The sequence below is a fragment of the Elgaria multicarinata genome, chromosome 15 (assembly GCF_023053635.1).
Source record: "Elgaria multicarinata webbii isolate HBS135686 ecotype San Diego chromosome 15, rElgMul1.1.pri, whole genome shotgun sequence".
Taxonomy (NCBI): Eukaryota; Metazoa; Chordata; class Lepidosauria; order Squamata; family Anguidae; genus Elgaria; species Elgaria multicarinata.
Genome location: NC_086185.1, coordinates 10682517 through 10704701, shown reverse-complemented (window position 1 = coordinate 10704701; position 22185 = coordinate 10682517). Strand labels below are relative to the sequence as shown.

General features: G+C 44.0%; 1 protein-coding gene across 3 annotated transcripts; it reads right to left on the bottom strand.

Moving 5' to 3' along the window:
• Window positions 1-743: 743 nt before the first annotated feature.
• Window positions 744-13611, bottom strand: LOC134409217 (probable G-protein coupled receptor 174). 3 transcript variants are annotated; one of them, XM_063141845.1, is made up of 3 exons: window positions 13458-13597; window positions 6791-6935; window positions 744-4202 (listed from the first exon to the last, which is right to left on the bottom strand). In XM_063141845.1, exon 3 carries the CDS (start codon window positions 3627-3629, stop codon window positions 2595-2597), a length of 1035 nt encoding a protein of 344 aa, XP_062997915.1. In that variant the 5' UTR covers window positions 3630-4202; window positions 6791-6935; window positions 13458-13597; the 3' UTR covers window positions 744-2594. The 3 variants fall into 3 exon arrangements, 2 of the variants coding, with proteins under 2 accessions (XP_062997915.1, XP_062997916.1); XR_010026166.1 differs by lacking the exon at window positions 744-4202 and adding an exon at window positions 5854-6077 and having other exon boundaries at window positions 13458-13611; XM_063141846.1 differs by lacking the exon at window positions 6791-6935.
• Between the last annotated feature and the right edge of the window lie 8574 nt (window positions 13612-22185).

Sequence of the window (22185 nt, the reverse complement as noted above, 5' to 3'; positions counted from 1 at the left end):
TCTCCTTTCTTTGGAGAGGTATTTAACAGTTTACCTCTACAGTAAAATGAATGCCTGGAAGAATGACCTGCCCACTCTGTAAAAGTCTGTGTTCTTCCGTAGAGGTTTAGCTGGGATAGATATTCAAGTAATATTCACTATAATAGTTTCCCCCCAGTGAGTGGAAGAAGAGGCAGCCATTTATTTATATAATTTATTTTAAAAGGTGGCTGACAATTTGAATATCCCAAAATGCACCTTGCAACTCCGAATAGGCCTTCTTGGGTACAAAGTGGCTGTGATTTCCTTTCCTGCAAAAGAATTTCACGTGCCCCTCCTTCCAAAATATTCATGGATCAAACGACCTCATTTTGAAGGGGGCAAAATGGTTGTGAAGTGCTCCTGGTGAAATTGAAGCAGCCCCAATATGGTTGAATCTAAAGGTGCTGCTCTACTCACAGGAGACTTCTGTTCTCATAAATTCATTTATTTACATGTTTGTTTCCTTCTTTAAAATCCCCCCTACTACTCCCAAAGTAGACAAGTCAGCTTTGGAACAAAAAATCATCGTAAGAGGCTTTATGGAATAAAAACATGAATTTTAGGATTCCTCATATAAATGGAGAAGCACCTTTGGATGATAAATTCTATTACTATTACTAAACCACATTTCAGAGACTTTACAACATCACATCTTAGGGATTTTAATATATTCAGCCTTATAAAAGTGTTATAATAAAAATAAATATGAATAAATCACAGTGTTATATAGACCAGGTTTATTATGGTACAAAAAAATAAATGTATTTTTTTTATAAATTATTTCCTTCAGACATTAAATTAATAGTTCATAGTATTTTTGCAACATACAAAAAACAAAACGAAAAAGAGGAAAGCAAAATGTGGGACTTCATGCCACTGATCAACACTGTCGTTTGAGAAAAGCAGGGGGAACCGATCCCAATCTCTCTTGCCTTTCTTTTCTGGGCTGTGTGTAATTATTCTTCAGGAGCAACTAATTTTATTTATTTATTTATTTATTTATTACATTTATATTCTGCCTTTTCTTCTTCTTCTTCAAGGAACTCAAGGCAGTGTACATAATTCTCCTCCTCTCCATTTTATCCTCACAACAACCCTGTGAGGTCAATTGAGCTGAGAATTTGTGACTGGCCCAAAGTCACCCAGTGAACTTCATGGCTGGGTGGAGACTAGAACCCAGGTCTCCCCAGTCTCATTCCAACACTCTAACCACTATACCTCAGCATGTTCCTCTGACACAGTGGCTCACCAGGGTTTTAGACAGGAGTTTTTCCATCCCTACTTTGAGATGCTAGAGGCTGAATCTGGGACCTTCAGCATAAGATCTACCACTAAGTCATGGCCTCTTCTATCGTGGGAGATCCACCCGTGAACAATGAGATGGAAAAAAAGGAATTTCTGGCTGGTTATCCGGTGTGTGGGTGGCGTGTCAAGTGAACCCAGCCTGGCCATCTGTTCCAAGCCTGATTCCCACCAGCTTTCTTCTGGTCATCTGAGAATGTCAAACGAGCAGATGTGGTTCTACATTTTCTTTTGATGCTCTTAAGGAAAGTGGCCGGACTCTTGTTCAGGCGACGGGATAGAGATTAGCCCAAACATATGCAATCCCTGTATCCAAATGACATGTTCTCTGTTGTGACCACACCACAAATCCCTCTAACAATGTTCTATTTTTATGAACCAGGAGCGGAGCAACATCTGTATCTTTGTTGGTGCTGTTACGGCTGTTCGTTTAGGTGTAATTTTATCACCGTAGCAACCTCATTCACATCTTCTACAGAGGTTGCTATTAAGCTTGTACAATTTGAAAGTTTCATCATACGCATTCCTTTGTGGAAATGTAGCTCAACATTACGGATGTTGAAGAAATCCCCAACAAAATCAAATTAGTTGCAGATTCAGAAGAGGACTGAAAGCTCTGTAAAGGTATCATGTAGATAGAGAACCGGGCAGGTTATGGTTCTATAAATGCTGCCAAGAGCCTTATTAATGTTACCAACCATATGCCTCCATTTCCTATACAGGACAGTTGAGGTAGCGCATATCTCCTACATCATCTCCATTCTCTGGAAAGGATACAAGAGCGTTAGTACTATGGTCTTAACTGTGTTGTGCTGGGGGATGTCTCCTATGAAATTGGATCTTCAAGGATACTGCAACCACTGTTTCTGGATGGTGTTCTGCCCACCTGTTCACAGCACAGGTTTGAGCCACCATGATTGTGACAGTCACTTTCCAAGAAGCAGTAATTGTATCTGCACCTGGGACATTCTTTGACTATGCGTGTCCTTGGATTAACATGTGAAGAAAAGAAAAAACCCATTGACTGCATGCACTGGCCCTATGCCACTTTTGGATAAGCAAGGCTTTGTATTTAGCCTGACATGTTCCAGGTTGCAATCAAATAGAGTTATTGATATAGTTTTGAATAGCATTTGAAATCAGTATCAACGGGGGCCCAAGCAAAAGGCCATGGCCCATTGGCCAAATCCATACAAACACTCCACAAGGACATCAGAGGATTTTGAGTCCACGGAGTCATTTCAGAGAGTGTGACTTGGAATTTCTACCACTCACGCCACGGCGCTACTCTCCTTTGAGCCATTCGTACCCCCATAGCGTGCATTGTGGAGCTGAATGCTGTCCTGTAAATCTTGCCTTGAAAGCCGCCTTCGGAACTCATCTGTGGTAAAGTAATAAATGACGGGGTCTACGCAAGAGTTTAAACTGGCAAGGCACAAGGCCACAGGGTGGAAGATCAAAATCACCTTTCGGGCATAACAGTCTTTTATCTTGTTGGCTTTCACAAAGTAATCCAAAGGGAAGCTGATGTGGTATGGGGCAAAGCAAATCAGAAAAACCACAGCGCATGTCAGGATCATCTTCAAAGCTTTCCGTTTCTCTCCGAAGTCTTGGGAAACAGAACTGTTTTCCTTGAGCGACAAGATGGTCTTCCACGAGCAATACAAGATGATCAACAAAGGGGTTACGAATCCAACCAGTTCCCCGAGGGTCATCATTGCTATAGAGACGGTACCATCCACAGCCTTCACTGGTAGATCCACAAAGCACGTATTGCTGGCATGAGTATAATTAGAGGTAAGTCGTAGAAGGGGGAAAGGCAAGCAGCCAATGCAGACCACGATCCACCCAGCGATGCAGATGTAGACGTCGTAGATGCGTTTGCAGTCGCCGAACCTGAAGGGGTACATGAGGAACAAGAATCGCCTCACACTGATGCAAACTAAGAAGTAGATGCTTGCATACATATTGACATATTTCAGGTAGAAGCAAAACATGCAGACCCCTCTTCCGAAGTGCCAGCTTTCGGAAAGGTAGTAAAAGATCCGTAGAGGCAAAGACAGGACTTGTGCCAGGTCTGCAATGGCGAGGTTGATCATGAAAATCACGGCCCGTTTGGTTTCCTTCATGTACCCATAAAACACCCAGAGAGCTATAATGTTACCGATCAGCCCAGGAACCAAGATGATTGTGTACATGATGGCGTAGAAGCGTTTGGAAAAGTCGTTCTCTCCGTTGCAGCCTGGGCCGTCAGCTCCCATTGCGCTTTTCATGAAGTGTGGAGGTGCCGGTGCTGACGGAAGCATTAAGGTCGTCAGCTAAAGATTCAACTGCTTTGAACTTTCATGGAAAGGAAAAGGGAACGGGTATAAGACAATGTGAGAAGTTACACAGGTGAGATGCACTCATTGTCTGCTTTCTTTGCATCTTCTTGGTTTCTTTGTGTGGAACCAATGCCCTTTCAAAGGATCTCTAAGCCTTTCTAGGGCTTAATCTGAACCAAGTAAAGCTCTTCTTTTGTGGTCTTGTTAGGATTTGTTTCTGCAAACCTTAGAGGCTTATGTTTGGGACCACCTCCATCTTTCTTCATGGTCTTCTTGCCTTTTATCCAGATTTTATTTGGATTTTGGAAGAAGCTTTGTCACAGATTATAGACCATGGACTCTCTTGTTGCTCATATTATTTCTCAAATGAACTTTATTTTGAGGGAGAGGGTGCTTCAGGCCTGGATACACCAAAGTTGTCCATGATGAAAAAGAAGCAAATATCCTCTGATGCCTTACAGCTTCAGTGTTGGAAGGATCTTTTATTCCATTCTGAGCGCCACCCTTAGGAGGCTCCTTACAACTGTTATTCTGCTTCAAGTTATAGTGGCATGCCTACAACGGAAGAAAACACAAATAGGAGTTACTTCAAAGTTTGTTTTTATACATTCACAATGCAGAGGTTGTTATACCGAGACGATGATGATATTTATATTTATTTGTATCCCGCCTTTTGCTCAAGGCGGCCTTACAAAGTTTAAAACATACATTGGGGGGGGGGGGACGTTTAAAATACACAACAAAATTATAAGTCATTAACATAGATGGAAGGCCAGATTATTCTCCAAAGGCCTGCTGGAACAAACAAGTTTTAGCCTGCTTCCGAAAGCCCATCAAGGAGGGAGCCAGCCTAGCTTCCCTGGGAAGAGAGTTCCAAAGCACTGGAGCAGCCACCGAGAAGGCCCTCTCCCATGTTCCCATCAAGTGTGCCTGTGAAGATGGTGGGACTGAAAGAAGGGCTTCTCCAGAAGATCTCAAAGCACTGGCAGGCTCATAAGGGAGGATACGGTCTTTCAGATAACCTGGACCCGAGCCATATAGGGCTTTATAGGTCATAACCAGCACTTCAAATTGTGCTTGGAAACAGACTGGAAGCCAGTGGAGCTGTTTTAACAGGGGAGTTGTGTGCTCCCTGTAACCAGCCCTGGTCAATAATCTGGCTGCAGCTCTTTGAACCAGCTGGAGTTTCCGAACACTCTTTAAAGGTAGCCCCACGTAGCGCACATTACAGTAATCCAATCAAATTGTTATACTGAGATTATAAGTGCTCTGTACCCATACAAGACATTCTAGGACATCTTAGAACAGGTTCAGGTAGTAGAAACAAGGTCCACCAATTACCATCTCATCCCTCCATTGGCTTCTCCCCTCCCAGAACTGTTTCCATCAACTACCATTCCATCTAGCTACATCAGAGGGCAAGCCAAGCCCCGCCCCTAAAAGGCTGCTTCTTGGAAATGGTCGACATAAATGGATTTTCCATGCTCTTTTGACAGCTTAAAAACTGATACTACCACATTGGGACGATAAACTCTTACCTCTTGTGATGCAACGAATTGAGACCTTACAAAGCTTTCAATATTTGAATGGGTGGTGAATAGATGCCACTTCTGAATGGAAAAGTTATTTGAATAATACCCAAAAGATATTAAACAAAAGCTTTTACTGAATAAGATGTGATAGGTATAAATGCCAAAGTATTGATCCATTGATTAAAAAAGATGGGACAGTCCAATTCCCTATTCTATTCATGCATATTGAATGAAAACCCTGCATATTGAATGAAAATGTATGTTTTGGGGGGATTTGCACCTTTGGAAGTGTGAATTTTCCAAATTCACACCTTTGGAAGTGTGAATTTTCACAAATGCGAATTTCTGCAAATTTTGGAAATTGGGGGAAAAATCTGGTTCTGCCAAAGAGCAGATCACAGAACCAAAGGCAGCTGACAATCCATGAAATGCAGATGAAATAGTGTTTCAAATATACAGATTTTACATTCCTGCCTTCCAGGCTCCCTTTCTCTCCTGATTTTTTCATTTCATTTCCTAAGGTACTTTTAATTATTATTTTGTTAACTGGGATGCTGGCCTGTTGCAAAGCAAAGTGCCCCCCTGCAGCACCAGCACCACCACCACCTTTATTTGGGTTCAGAAGAGTGGTTTTCTGTTGAAAACCGCCACTCATTGTATTTAAAACCTGCCTTGAACTTCGGTCCGTGGGGGGGTTACTTTTCGTTCAGTCTCATGACAGTTTGCCTTCTGGGAAATGAGTGTTTTGTGACCACCATGGCAGCCATTTTATGAATGGGCAAGCTCCCTCCACATGTCAGCCTTTTTGTGAGGGCACTCATGACATTCAAAATTCCAAATGTGCCCTCTGGTCCTTGACAAGACTGGGTGTACAAGCATCGTATCTGTGGTGGTCACACTGCCAAAAGAGAAGAAGAATGGTTGCTTGCATTAAATTCAAGAATTTGTATACAGACATTGCTCCCAAACAGATTGCTTCAACCTCCAGAAATGATATACCACTGATAACTCATAAAAACACACAACAGCAACAACTTTCTCCCGGAAGTGCTCACCCTTGCTGGCCATTATGGTCCACTCACGGCTCACTGTGTTCCTCTGGATGGATTAAGAACAAATACACCCTAACCTGGTGCCATCCAGTTGTGCTTGACTACATCTCCCATGATCCCCAGGTAGCATGGGACTTGAAGCCCAGCGCATTCAGAAACGTACTAGGCGGGGAAAGGCTGATTTAGAAGAATGGAATATTTCTCCCTGTCCTAGCATGTTCTGATGTTTTGTGAACTGCAGAAACATTTCCAATTAGAACAGGTGGATGGCTATGGGATTTGGAGTGGTGAAATGAAGGGCCGCTTACATAAGCAGAAGTGCATCTTCCCGACAGAGTAATGAAGCTTCAGGGAAGCGTCACCATCCATTTGATCAATCAATCACGAAGAGGATAAATATAATCTGGCTGTATTTCTTACTCTGCTTTATTGCAGGAGTCAGAAATACATGGCATATCGACTCCTTAACAGCACAGAATGTTTTATGGCCCAGTGCCATTCTTATAACGCAAGGTATACACTTAACAGGGATTTGATTATGATGGATAAAGCACATTACCTAATGTTAAATCATTCGGGGTGGGGAGGGGGGAAGGAAATGGAATATGGAGTCTTTCATCTCTTAAGACACATTCTGCTGAACAAAAATGAAGTCCAACGCGTGAGTCTTGGGCCTTGTAAGACTAGCTCCCGAATGCTCCAAGCTAGGTAAAGAATAAGGAGAAAAAAGACCAGGATGTAGTTCCCCAATCAGAAGGTTTCCATATAAAACTTAAATCATGAATACGCCATTTAGAAGCAACTTGGTAAGCTGCCACCATCTAGTTCCCAGTGGTAACCACGCCCTCCTCCAACTTCCCCCAGAAGAGCATCTGAGGAGACATCTTGCCCTGAACGGTTGGGAGAAGAAACTTGAGATGGACAGACTCTTGTCAGGTGATAACCAAGGTGCCCCCGCTGCCCCCAAGCCACTCAAAGACTTGGCGAGCGTCCAGGGAGTGAGCCGCCATTTTGCGTAGAAATGGCAGTTTGCATTTTCCCATAAATGTAATGTTACAGAAATGGCATCCGCAATATTACAGGCATAAATGGCCACCATTTACGCAACACAAAATTCACGGAAAAGCATGAGCCGTCATTTCTAAGCAAAATAGCTGCTTGGCAAGGGAGGGGCCAGCTGCCTAGCACTCAGGGGTTGTGCCACGCTTGGCCAGTGAGGAGGATCCAGTAGGCACAGTGGCTTGGCAGACAGGGTCCAGGAGGACAAGTGGTGGTGGAGGAGTCCACTTCCTTCTCAGACTCCTTCAACGCCCTTATGAGAAACAGAATAGCCTTGAACTCAAAATAAGAGAAGAAAGTAAAGAGGAACAAACCAGCAAAGAACAGTCCAACCCAGATGGACATAGATGCAGTGCAAACCTGTGTTCAATTGATATATTCCCATCTATTAGTGCAACTGAATCAAGCATCGCCATCATCTTTTTGACTGCTTCTCCCTCCCAATCCCTTTCTTTATGACTTATGTCCAGGACCAGCCCTACCATTAGGCACAGTGAAGCAGTTGCCTCAGGCAGCAAATGCTAGGTAGCAAGGTGTTGACAGAGAGAGATCTTTGTGCCCTGCCCTGCCCCGCCCCACCTAAGCTAGCCTGCTACCTTCAGGTGTGGTAGAGGATGCTATCCCGCTGTCAGTATAAAAGGAAGATTCAACCACCTGTCCAGTTGGTTTTTGTACCTGGAGCAGGAGGGGGCTCCATCTTCTCCTTCACCTCAGGCAGCAAAATGTCTTGGGCCAGCCCTGTTCATGTCTTTTTAGATCATGAACCTGTGGGCAGTGATTGCCTGATTGCTGATTCTTGTAAGCCACTCTGGGAGTCTTTCGGCTCGACTTCTGCAATGTGCTCTACATGGGGCTACCTTTGTGCCTTGTCCGGAAACTTCAATTAGTCCAAAATATGGCAGCCAGGCTGGTCAGTGATACACCTAGAGGTGGCCACATTACACCAGTTTTAAAATCCCTTCACTGGCTGCCAGTTAGTTTCCAGGCGAAGTATAAAGTGTTGGTTATTACCTCTGAGCCTCGTGTGGCGCAGAGTGGTAAAGCAGCAGTTTCTGCAGCTGAAACTCTCCCCACGGCCAGAGTTCGATCCCAGCGGAAGCTGGTTTCAGGCAGCCGGCTCAGGTTGACTCAGCCTTCCATCCTCCCGAGGTCGGTAAAATGAGTACCCAGCTAGCTGGGGGAAAGGTAATAACAGCCGGGGAAGGCAATGGCAAACCACCCCGCTATATAAGGCCTGCCAAGGAAACGTCAGCGAAAGCTGGCGTCCCTCCAAGAGTCAGTAATGACTCAGTGCTTGCACGAGAGGTTCCTTTCCTTTCTTCCCTTCCTAGTACCTTTAAAGCCCTACATGGTTTGGGTCCAGGCTATCTCCGGGATCGCCTTCTCCCGTACAATCCGCCCCGCACACTCAGGTCCTCTGGGAAGAATCTACTTCAATCAATCAAAATTAGGCTGACTGGTATTACTCAGAGGACCTTCTCTTCTGCTGCTCCCAGACTGTGGAATGGCCTGCTGGAGGAGACTCGTCAACTTGACAGTCTTTTAGCATTAAAAAAAGCAATACAGACTGATCTATTCCAGCAGGCCTATCCAGTGAAATTTTAGAATGTTTTTAGGATGTTTTAATCATGTATGCTATGTTTTTAATCAGTTTTTAATGTGTTTTATATTCACTGTTGTTCCCCGCCTCGATCCAAGTGGAGAGGCAGGTAAGAAATAAATTATTATTATTATTAACCATCATTGGTCATGCTAGTTGGGGATGATAGGAGTTGTAGTCCAACACATCTGGAAGATACCAGGTTGGGGATGTCTGTTTTAAAGGATCTTTTCAAGCTTTGTTTCAGTGATTATCATGCATTACCTGCGCAATGAGTGGCAGAAAGGCTAGCAATGCATCTGTGATATAATCTTTCTGCCTCTTGGACCTTCTGTTCCACCTACCTGATCCCCACCCCTATCAAACATACACACTCTATTGATCCAGAACAAATGGGACCTGTAGGAGAAGGGGAAATGAAGGCCGGCTCAACACTTGTGGTAGAATTCTGAGGTGTCGAAGTATATTATGGAAAAGCCATGCCTGTTAAGGTGGGCTGTTGGTCTCTTCACAGATGACACTCCTCTGTTTGAAGAGCTGTCAGGGGACAGTCCTCTATTATTTATTGCATTTATGTACCACCCCACCCCATAGCCAAAGCTCTCTGGGCAGTTTACAGTGTTTAAAAGACTGGACATTAAAAATCAATATACAAATTTTAAAACCATAAAAATATAAAAACAACATTTAAAACAATTTTGAAACTCTCAGCCAGGCCAAAGGCAGTTTACAACATATGCTGTTAAATGCCTGGAAGCAAAGAAAAGTCTTGACCTGGCGCCGAAAAGATAACAGTGTTGGTGCCAGGCGGGCCTCATTGGAGAGATTGTTCCATAATTGGGAGGCCACCACAGAGAAGGCCCTCTGCCTTGTTGTTTGAAGGTGTCCTCTATTTTATGGCTGCCAGTTGAAGTTTGTAGGACACACAGTGGCATTAGTTGTGGTATTTTGGATAATGTGGAATAAAAAGCAGGAAAAAAGCACTATGAAAGAGGTATATGGAATGTGTAATGTGTCCCAACAGTTATCACTCTACTTCAATACTGCTATAAAGCAGTAGTGTAGATTTAGCCCTGGTCTTGGTCTTTCCCACTATGGTGAGATGCATTGTATTTCAATTTAAATCAAATGGGTGCCCTCTTTCATCCGTTCTTTTAGTGATGAATTTCCTTTTTGTTTTTTGGGCCTTCCTAATGCCTGAGCAGTGTGAAAGGGCAGCAGTGCAAAAGCAACCACAGTAGCTGGCTCACAATGTGTGAACTCAACCTATACCGTGTGATATTCTGAGTAACAAAGTGCTAAACCGAGTAAAGACGTATTCAAAGGCCAGCCTGGAAAGTTCAAGCAATACTGTCTCAAGTTAAAAATAAATGTTGGTATTTTAGACACAAAGATAATGGAAAATCCAGCAATGTGCTATAAAAAGCAAGTTAGGGGGATTTTTTTTTAATATACATGTAAAAAAAAAAAGAACATCCTTTTCATTTATTTAACTTGTATAAGTATTACTCTGGCCTTAGCTAGATCTAAGGTTTATCCCGGGATCGTCCCAGGGTCATCCCTGCCTGCTCCTGGGATATCCTGTGTGTCATTTTACATGAACAGGGATGACCCTGGGACGATCCTGGGATAAACCTTAGGTTTAGCTAAGGCCTAAGACTTTCTGCAGTCAGATTCTACACTTTCAGCAGCAGTAGTTAAATTTGCACATATTTGCCACTGGGTATTATAGCCACATTACTGTCTTAGTATGTCACCAAATGGATATTGGCATTTGCCAATAAATGAAGGGAGAAGGGTGCAGTTTGGCCTGAAAGAAAGAAAATAAGATGAACTCCAAATGGATAGCTGTTTGTTCCATGAGTCACTAAAGACGGGTGCCTTAATGATTCATGGTTATATCTCTTAATACACAGAGAGGTGAATCCAAGGTGAAACCCCTGTGGGGCAATGAAGAGAAACCTGAGATGTACGACAAGTAGAGAGATTAAATTAAACAAGGGCATTTTCTCCCAAGTTGGTCATTAGGTCCAAAATGAGAAAACAATAACCTCAGGCAAATGCTGAGAGTTAAAGTCCTCCTCTTCCCCCCTTTCCTCCTCCTCCTCGTTCTCCTTCTTCAAGGTGCTAAGAAGACCACATGCCCAGGAAGCTGGACGTACAGCCACTTTAATTTCCCATCAATTTTGCCCACAGTGCAGCTGGGCCTCACTTGGCAGCGGCTCCATTCACACATGCATTGACCCTGTTCACACGACACGCAAAGCCTGTTGAGTTATGGCTTTAGAAGCTGTTTAGTTATTGCACAGACTGGGTTTCTGGCACATAACCTTTTGTGTTAAGTCTCTGTCTGGGCCCTACAGAGACTAGCAGAGATTACAGCGGTTCTCAGCCAAGTCAGCAAAGACGTGAATTAAGGCAGAGATTTATGTAGGTTAAAATAAACCTTTTTACTGGCAAATAAATATATAATTTAGTTATGGCAGTACAGATACAAATACTTAAAAACGGTCAGTCAATACAGCTCACATGAGGGACATGGAAGTTATACAGGAACTTGAAAACACATTTACTTTTATAGACAACCTGTACAATGATGCAACTCCTTGCAACCCTTAATTGAAGACAATCAGTTAGACAATTATTCAATTATGACACTCAATTTCCAGGTGTAGAGTTGACTTTATGTTTCTGCTGAGTCTTCTGTTCCTCCAGATCCTCATCAATTAACAAATCAATGGAAAACATAACCAGGATCCATTCCAGGATCCAACAAAACCATGGCAGTTAAGCATTTTGAGCTAAGCATCATGGCTTAGTGTGTTGTGTGAACCGTGACTTAGCATGTCGTGTGGACCATTCCTAACCAGGGTGGCTACATAACCATGAATTAAATACGCTCAATAACTATTTGCTGCGACAGGGTTAGCAGCCTAACCATGGCTTAGCGTGTTGTCTGAACAGGCCCATTTTCTTGCAGATGAGTAAACAGCACCATGTACATTGATGGTGCTATATAAATAATAATAATAATAATAATAATAATAATAATAATAATAATAATAATAAACCTCTTGTTTTCCCTATTTCTGGTTTGTTTCTCCCCTGCCCATTTTGCCAGGCTTCAGAGCAATTTTGTATTCAGACTGCTCTTGCTCAGTGCCTCCCTTTCAGGGCAGACAACAGTGCAAAAAAGCCAGGGATAAGCCATGGTTCTGTGTCCAGACATCACAACAAGCCATAGTTTACACCAGGCAGGGGCAGAAGGTAGATCTCCAAATATTTTGGACTTCAACTCCCAAAAGCCCTTGCCAGCATGGTCAGTAGTACTAGGAGTTGAAGTCCAAAATATCTGAAGTTCAAAATATCTAAGAACATAAGAAGAGCCATGCTGGATCAAGTCAAGGGTCCATCTAATCCAGCATTCGGTTCACACAGTGGCCAACCAGCTGTTGATGGGGAACCCACAAAGAGGACATAAGTGCAACAGCATTCTCCTGCCCATTTTCCCCAGCACCTGGTATACATAGGCATACTGACTACATACTCTACTTTCTGTGCACCCCGTTCCTGTTTGCCCACGGAGGTGTTTTGCAAAGAAAGGCAGCAATGCAGGCTCAGGAACTGGCTGAGCCCAGAGGTGCAGTTTTGTTCTTCCATGTTTCCAGACAAAGGCCAAAGTTACAGCCAGCAGCAAATCATCATCATTAAACAGTCCAACATTATTCCATGTGGGCAGGGTTGCCTCCAAAGGAATCTTTTCTTTCCAGAAAACCTGTGGGCTGGATCTGGATGTAGTCCTGCTTAAGGTAGACCCATTGAAATCAATGGGGCAAGTCACTTGTGACTAATTTAATTCCCATTGCTTTCATTGTGACTACTTTAAGTGCTGCTGAGTCTGGATCCGACCCATTCAACTGAGTTGAGAAAATGTCAGAGGGGTGGAATGAAAAACAGGCCCACAGGAAATCTTTGGCAAGGTTATTTTACTAATCTTCCCTCCAAAATGAAGTTAGTTTTTGATCTCTCGGCATTGATCAGTCCGGAACATTTTGGAAATTCATCTCAGCACACAGATCCATCAATATGCATTTTTAAAGGGGGACAACTCTAAATGCTGTGTTTTCCGTTTCTAAAGGCCCTGCTTCTAAAGATGTCTCGGTAAGCCTTCTTTAAAAACATGTCATACTGTAAGCTGGGCCCCTTCACGACTGTCATATTACAAGGAATCCATCCCAGGACATCTTTTCTCCTTCTCTGCTTGAATCCATCTCTCACATACTATTTGTTCCATTTGCTAATATTAATTAACACCTTAAAACAATACACATTTACTTTGGGGGAATACTCAGGAAGCCCTGAGATCTAATTGATATAGGGCAGGATAGAAATGTTTTAAATAAATAAATAAATAAATACATAAATAAATAAACCCATGTTTGCAACGTGAATTTACATTGACAGCGGTTTACATCCCATTGTCAAAGTGAGCATTGCCAAAATTTCTCATGAGAATCAATCATCAGCTCGATAACCAGTTAGTGGAATAACAGAACACGAGTCCTACCTTTGTTAATTTCGCTGCTGGCTTCAACTGAGTTTTGCAACCTCCTGACGTGTGCTGCCTAGCGAAGTCGATCACACTGCCAGTGTCTCGTCTTCGGCTGAATAAAGAAAACAAAACTGCAACTACTCAGGGTTTTCAAAGCGTAGTAGAGAGAGAGAGAGAGAGCACGTGAAGCCCCAGTGGTAAAACTGTCAGAATGCATCTGCAAGGCATTTGCAAAGATCTTACAGCCGGCACGTAGCGCATTTACTTTTTTTCCAGGAGGCGGCGTGCACCTTATGATTGATGTTGGGTGATGATGACCATTTAGCATCAAGTACTAGGCGTGTGGTCTTTATAATTCAGTTCCTGCCACACAACAAAGGTGGAAAGTGACTATTTCTATATATAGGACCGTGTTTTCTTCCTGATTGAATTTGCGGTGATCAAGTGAGGACTGGTTAGTGCTGTTTTTCATTCTTCATTGACGGCTTGGTAAGCCGCAATGGCAAATACATAATGTTTTGTTAGGGTGCCTTTGAAAATCACCACTGCAGCACCTGGTAAGGAGATAAAAAGATCAGACCAAGGGTCCATCTAGTCCAGTACTCCATTCACACAGCAGCCAACCAGCTGTCAACCAGGAACCCACAGCAGGACATGGGCACATCAGCACCCTCTCATCCATTTTCCCCAGGGGCTATAGGCTTACTGCCTCTGATACTGGAGGTAGCACATAGTCATCAGGACTATTAGCCATTAAAAGCCTTCTCCTCCAGGAATTCCCCCAGTCTCCTTTTAAAGCCATGCAAATTGGTGGCCGTCTCTACATCGTGTGGTGGCGACTTCCATAGTTTAAGGATGTGTTGTATAAGCAAAGCCTGGACTCACAGCTCTGCTAGACATCAGCCTTGTCTTCACATGAGATGGTGGAGATGCTGAGTTAGTAGAACTCACGGGATGAAGTTAGACATGGGGGAGAAATTCATTCGGTCCGCATTTGAATGCAAAGGTACCCAATTCTGTGCTTTCGAATACGTGAATGGAAACTCTCCACAATGGATTCAAATGAGTTTGGATTTCTATGGAGATGAGTTGTGGATTCCATAACAGTCAAGCTTTTCTCTCCCCCCCCCCCCGAGTTACAGAAATTCCGTGGACTTTGGGTGGGGGGACGGATTTGCGCAGATTTGCACCTGCACAAACATGCATTAGCACAAGTGGAAATCAATTCTCGTACATCCAGGAGCAGACAATGCAACAAAAGACACCTGGCAATCTGTGAAATGTCGACAGAAAGGATTTCCCAAAATCTGGACATCTCTGTTTGAAGACACATTTACTCCAGTCTGTATTTGTTGCTTGAAAATAATTAGCGGCTGTAGCTTCGTGCTTATTTGCATGTATGTTGACCTGTAATTTGTATGGACATGTTTTTGCAATATTATAAACTGCCTTTTGAGGGCACTGCACCCTGAAAGACAGGTTAAACATCCGTAATACAAAAAAAATGATAAATATTGATTGCAAGTCCTATTTGATCGTCCTGTTTTAAAAATAGATTCCAGGATAGGAGGTCAAAGCCCTGTTGTTTTGAAATGATCTCAGAGTTGGGAGAGAGGTACTACCGGAACTGTGTAAGTATGCCCTGTAATGGATCTTTCTCATCCTTTGTGGTCTGTATATGGTAGTGATCATTTAAGGTACTGTAATCAGAGTCCTGAGACTAAAACTATTTGGGCTTTTAACATCTTGGTACGTTAGATAATGTCACTTATTTCACCGTTAAGACCTGATTTCAGCATTAAAACGCCCAAAGCCTGGTTTTGCTCTTTCTCTGCATGGAAACAGTCAACTTCCAGGTTTTAGATGGATGGGCCTTTGGGCAAGAAGCCCTCAGTGGGTACCCCTCCCTGAAATGGGCCCATCACCACCTTGCTGGTGTTGTGAGATGCAAACACAGGTAAAGGGCTGGTTGGGCTTCATCTCAGTCCTTAAGAACATAGGGACCAAGGGTCCATCTAGTCCAGCATTGTGATCACACAGTGGCCAACCAGCTGTTGACCAGGAACCTGCCAGCAGGACAAGACGGAACAGCACCCTCCCACCCATGTTCTCCAGCAACTGATGTATATAGGTGCACTGCTTCGGATACTGGAGGTAGCACATAGCTATGAGGGCAAGTAGCCCTTGATAGCCTTCTCCTCCAGGAATTTATCCAACCCCCTTTTAAAGCCATCCAAATTGGTGGCCATCGCTACACCTTGTAGTAGCAAATTCCATAGTTGAAATATACGTTGTGTGAAGAAGTCCTTTTTATCTGCCCTGAATCTCCCACCAATCAGCTTCATGGGGTGATAGCAGCTTCTAGTATTTTGAAGAGGGAGAACAATCTCCCTATTCACATTTTCCACACATGCATAGTTTTGTCCTCCTCTATCATGTCTCCCCTTAGCCTCCATTTTCCAAGCTGAACAATTTCAGCTGTTGTAACCTTCCCTTATAGGGCAGATGCTCCAGCTCCTTGATCATTTAAGTTGCCCTTTTCTGTGTACAATACCTTTTTTAAAGTATGGTGACCAGAGCCATACACAGTAATCCAATTGTGGTCCCACCATAGAATTGTATGAAGGCAGTACAATATTGGCAGTTTTATTCTCAATTCCTTTTCTAATTATGCCTAACATGGACTTTGTCTTTAAAGAAGAGAGAGAGACAAGTAGTGTCCAAATGTATGAATAACTATTTCATACACAAAGAAGCATAAACCACTAATGTATTCAGTCATAAACATACACAGCTCCTTAACCTCTATTGACTTCTGTTTTAAACAGCACTCTTACTCAAGGGCAAATTAAATGAGTAATTAGCAACCAGGACAGGAAATGTTTTTATTTAATGCTAGGTGCAGGGCGGACCAGTTTTCACTGGAGACACGGGAAGCAGGAAGGGAGATGTAACCCCTCCCTCCCAAGCTGTGATCCTGATGAAAATTTCTTCTCCTGCACTGCAATTAGCTTTATATTAAACAAACAAACAAACCTCTCATTGACAACTATAGAGCTGTCAGTTATTTTTGCAGTGTGCAGTTAAAGCAATGGTATTCCCCGTAGTAACCTATGGCTGCGAGAGCTGGACCATAAGGAAAGCTGAGCGAAGGAAGATAGATGCTTTTGAACTGTGGTGTTGGAGGGAAATTCTGAGAGTGCCTTGGACTGCAAGAAGATCAAATCAGTCCATACTCCAGGAAATAAAGCCAGATTGCTCACTTGAGGGAATGGTATTAAAGGCAAAACTGAAGTACTTTGGCCACATAATGAGAAGACAGGACCCTAACTCTTCACCCTGGAGAAGAGGCTGATGCTAGGGAAAGTGGAAGGCAAAAGGAAGAGGGACCGACCAAGGGCAAGATGGATGGAGGATATTCTGGAGGTGACAGACTTGACCTTGGGGGAGCTAGGGGTGGCGACGGCCAACAGAAAGCTCTGGCGTGGGCTGGTCCATGAAGTCACGAAGAGTCGGAAGCAACTGAACGAATAAACAACAACAAGTGTGCAGGGAAGGAGGCGGTGTTAGTTTCATCAGCATCTTGGCTGGGGAAGGAAGGATGGAATTTCCCCACCTGGTGGACCCCCTCTTCCACCCTCACCCTTAGGCAGATAGTATTAATTTTTAAAATCCCCAGACATAGTTGCTAATGAGACATTTTGCATAATGTCTAATTTGGCCCCGGATCTCCTCTGCCTTTCCGATCTGTTTACCGTATTGTTGCTGGAACAGCTTTTCAACTGCCGAGAATGTTTCTCTCCCTTTGCAACAGTTCTGGCTTTAACTTTTTACAAGTCCCCCTGCCCCATGGTCCCTGATCCTCACCACAATCCGGGAGGGGAAAACAATTGGAAAACGTTGTTCCACCTCATTCTTTGCAGGTTCAGGAAGGGCAGCTTTGGGACGGTCCACAATGGTGGAAAGGAGCAGGATCCGATCACTGTGGGACCCAGCTGTACGCACACCCACCCACCCAGTGGCTCTTATTTCAGTGGGGTCAGTGAATCCGCTCCAGGTTTCCATCAGGAGCAATCAGAACTCAAAAGTAGCGATCCAAAGGGCTGAACCCAATCCCTCAAATGGGTTCAGGACCTTGAACAGCCCCTTTAAAGTTCTGGCTGAAACCCAGAGAGGATTCGCCACCCCACTGACATCGGAGCCCCCCAGCCTCCACTGAGTCCCCCAACCACCACCCCAGCCAGTAGGATGTGGACCTCAGAAGGAGGGTGTCGCCCAACAAAGAGGAAACGCATCACCAGGAAAGAGGACACAGGTTTGCATAGGCTAATTTATATGCAGGGATGTGACATTTGGACATTACTATAATTTACATATTTATATATTTATTTATGATTAGATTTGTTAGAAATGCAACAGAACGCAACGCAGTGGGGAAGACCTGGCCAGGTGACCTGTAGGCCTTGCTCAGTCTTCTGTCCAGGTGTTAACTGCTGATGGGCGCCTTCAAAGCCCAGCTCTGCCTTCTGAGGGTTCCTTCTCTTTAAACTTGACTTGGTTTGGATGGCCCTTCAAACACCTTAAAATGGAGGACTGTCCTCTAAAAAGTAGTGTGCATGGACACCCTATGAAGCCAACCCCTGATGCTGGCACAGAATGTAGATATTAGTTCAGTACAGCTGAGCTGCCTTAAAACAGGAGATCACTCCAGAGTTTTGCCTAGGGCTGCGCACTGCCTCAACCTGAACGCAAGGCGGTATGGGGGCACCCTGAGGCGAAGCAGATGAGGTCCAAAGCACCTCGGGCCAATTCGGGGAAGTGGTGGGCCTCTCCCCTGTTCACCTGCCCGTGTGGGAAAGCCAATGCAAGGGCTACCAATGTTTGGGAAAGCCAGCATGAGGCTATTGGACACCCTCCCTCCCTGCTCACCGCCCGAACCTGAGGGTGTGGGGTTAGTCTAATGCAGTGGCTCCCAAAGTGGGCAGTACCGCTCCAGGGGGCGGTGGGATTGCATAGGGGGGTGCTAAGAGGCAAGGGGGCAGCAGGGGGCGCTAAGAGGCAAAGGGGCAGCAGGGGGCGCTAAGAGGCAAAGGGGCAGCAGGGGAGCGCTTGAGGGGGTCTTTTCCATACCAGGAGTTTTGGTTACAGAAGGAAATTTCTGATTGCTATCCTGCACTATGGATAGTGGTTCAGAAGCTCCTGGTTGCATTTCCAACATCGTATTTGGTAGAATGTGGTTTTAGTGTGATCTGCCTACTTCTCTCCAAGCAAAGAAATCGACTCCAGATTACTAAACGTGGTGATTTAAGACTCATGTTAAATGACTATCAAGCCCATCCATCACATTAAGAACTTACAGAATAGTGAGGTACTCTACCCTAGTTACTAAATGTGATATCTAATATTCTTGCTAAATGACTATCAGACTTTGAAAAGATGATATCGCTGGATCAAGTTCATCAGTTATGTTTAATTGAATAAACTAAAAAAAAGGTAATTGGATTTTGAATAAATATTCAATTAATTGTTGCTATTTTGATCGTTATTGTTATTATCTTCCTTTGTGGGTCGTTGAAAACCGCTATTCTGAATAATGATTTTTATAGGGTAAGGTAGGGGGGCGCTGGGCATGAGTTTGTGGAACCAAGGGGGCGGTGACCTGAAAAAGTTTGGGAAACACTGATCTAGTGGCTCCTGGTTGGCCTTGCACCTGGTTTTCCTGGGTGCATACTGCACAGCTGTGTGGTGTCTGCGCAGGAATCCACAAGGGCTGACTCACTTTGTGGGGGGGTGGGGGTTGAACCTTGCTTTAGATTCAGTTCCGAAGTGAGGTAGCCCAGCCCTGAAGCACCCTGACTCAAATCGGGGCTGTTTTGGAGACTCTGAAATGATCTCTGAGATGAGTCAGAGGGCTGTGCACAGCCCTAGTTTTGCCCACAAATTTGAAAATGCCCATGCTCCGCGGGAAGATCCCTTTATTGTGCCGATTCTCAATAGCAGTGTGGCGTTAGATGTATATTTCAAGCTGAAACACGGCTTTCCTTCAAAAATAATAATGAAACAACCCAAATTTCTATCCCTTCGAATTACAAATATATGCTTTAGGGGGTGTGAGCCATCTAACAAGAGTGGCAGACTAATGCTTTGACCGGGTTTGCACAATTGCAAAGGGAAAATGAGGCACCATGACTTATTTTACCCTTTCTGTGTGTTCTGGTCACAAGTCACCTAATCAGCATAACTACCCTCACCAGGGGAGGGGGGAGGTTATTGTGACATCAAACCAGCAGAACGTGGGTGGCTGCCTTGGTTTATGACCCCCCCCCCCCCGCCCTGAAAAGCCCATGTCTTGTTCTAGGGCTGCTCCCAGACCTGCGAAGAGAGGGGAAACAAGTCACCATGCCTTATTTTCCCCTCTGCGATTGTGCAAACCTGCCCTTTGAGTGGGTGAGAGCATGAATGCTTCACACCACTCCTTGCTCTGCAAAGCAAAACTCAATTCTGCCGCACAGTCAAAGCTACCGGATGAAATATGGAAAAGCAGAGGCATGACACAGATTGGCTCCAGTGGCAACATGGGCATGGTTGGTTCACTGCGGTGCCGAATTCGAATTGCTTGGATGCAGAAGGATTTTCCGGCTGCAATTCTCCCCTATCTGAGAGTAAGCTCCCCTGAATCCATTGGGACATCCTTTAGAGCAAACATGCAGAGGTATAGGCTGAAAGTTGGGTGTATTCATAACCTTATCCCTAGGATACATCAGTAATGCTGAACCGCTCCATCTGTCTCTTTCATATCTGCCACCTTGCATTTTCCATCACATACGAATAAACAGAGACCCTTGAATACTTGCAACATCCTTAGCAGGATGTATGGAGTCTGCCTGTTCCTGTGAAGGGCCACTCCCAGCTGTTCCTCCTTCCTGCTCTATCCCAAACTGAGGCACAACACTGTCTTTCCCTTTAGCAGAATCCCCTTAATAGCTTCTCTACACGAGACTGCTGATCAGCTATTAATTCACTCTATCTCCTTTCAGAGAATTGACATCAAAGCACCACACCAGGAGTGTTTCCTTTCCTGCTTTTCGGTGAGGTAACCTCTAGGTGGCACTGTGGTATAGCGGAATAGTGCAAACACACAAGCGAGAAAGCACCTTGATTCACCACCACCACCCCGCTTTCTCAATTACATGCCGCATTTTCCCTGCTCTAACCCCCCCACACACAAAAAACCCTCATGGAAAGTGTTCTTTAGGCCCAGAAGCGAAACTGGAGGGTCATGACATTGTCTAAAGAACCCATAAAGAAGCACAAGTAGGGAACAATGAGTGAGTGCACAATAAATGCCTCATTAAGATAAATCCTATGTGGAAATGCCAGAGATTGAAGCTGGAAGGGCTGCCCACCAACCTGGGTTAAAAGATTAGACTCCCAAGTTCTCTCTTTTTTATGTTTCTTTACTGCTCAATAGCTGAAGTTCTCTGGGCAGTTCTGTTCAATATTCCCAAGTTTCTTTTACTTTATTTTTAAATGTTTTTGTCAGTTTATTAACATGCCATGCCTCAGAAACAGTTACATGGCACACTATATATATATATATATATATATATATATATATATATATATATATGAGAAACAAGAACAGTGCAACCAAGCAGAGCATGAAGGGATGTGTGGGTGTGGGTGTGGGTGTGGGTGTGGGTGGGTGTTGTGGGGAGGACTTAGATAGTGATCCAAGATTTTTAGCTATTAAGGATGTTGGACAAATCTGCAATGGAATCAGATGAGTTCGGATTTCAAGCTTTTCCCGAGTCGCATAGATCTGGCAGACTCGTGGGCCATTATTTTTAGTTTCTGGAATTTTATGCAAATTTAGTGATAGAAAAATACATTAAAAAAACAAACAGCTGAAGATGTGCATTTTCCCTATAGGCTAAAGCATGAAAAAAACACATTTTGGGGGATTTGCACATTTTCAAGGGGATTTGAGCATTTTTGCAAGTGAGAATCTACGCAAATTCAGGCAATTTGAAGGAATCCTCCCCCCCCCCAGATGACACCAACGAGCAGTCAATGGAATAAAAGTCACCCCACAATCAGAAACGCAAACAGAACATCTCTCGCTGTCTTGACTTTCTTTCTAGTAACTCTGCTTTGGATCCATTTCAATCTGGATTCCGTCCTCTGCATTCCACCGAAACAGCCCTTACTAAGATCACCAATGATCTCCTTACTGCCAAGTCTAAAGGCCATTATTCCGTTCTTATTCTCCTTGATCTAACTGCAGCCTTTGACACGGTTGATCATGATCTTCTCTTAGATTCCCTTCATGACCTTGGATTTTGTGGCTCTGTCTATAACTGGTTTGCCTCCTATCTAGCGGGTCGCTCTTTCAGCGTGTTGACTAATGGCAGCTCGTCTTCCTCCTTTCCCCTTTCAGTAGGGGTTCCGCAAGGCTCGGTGCTTGGCCCGTTGTTGTTTTCCTTATACATGTTGCCCTTGGGCAAGCTTATTCAATCTCATGGCCTCCAATATCACCTGTACGCCGATGATACACAACTATATCTGTCATCTCCGGAACTTTCTCCTGATGTTCACGATCGTATCTCGGCATGTCTTTCAGATATCTCAGCTTGGCTGCTTCATCGTCGCTTGAAGCTTAACATGGCAAAGACTGAATTGCTTGTTTTTCCTCCTAAACCTTCTCCTCATCTCTCATTCTCTCTTACTGTCAATGATGTTA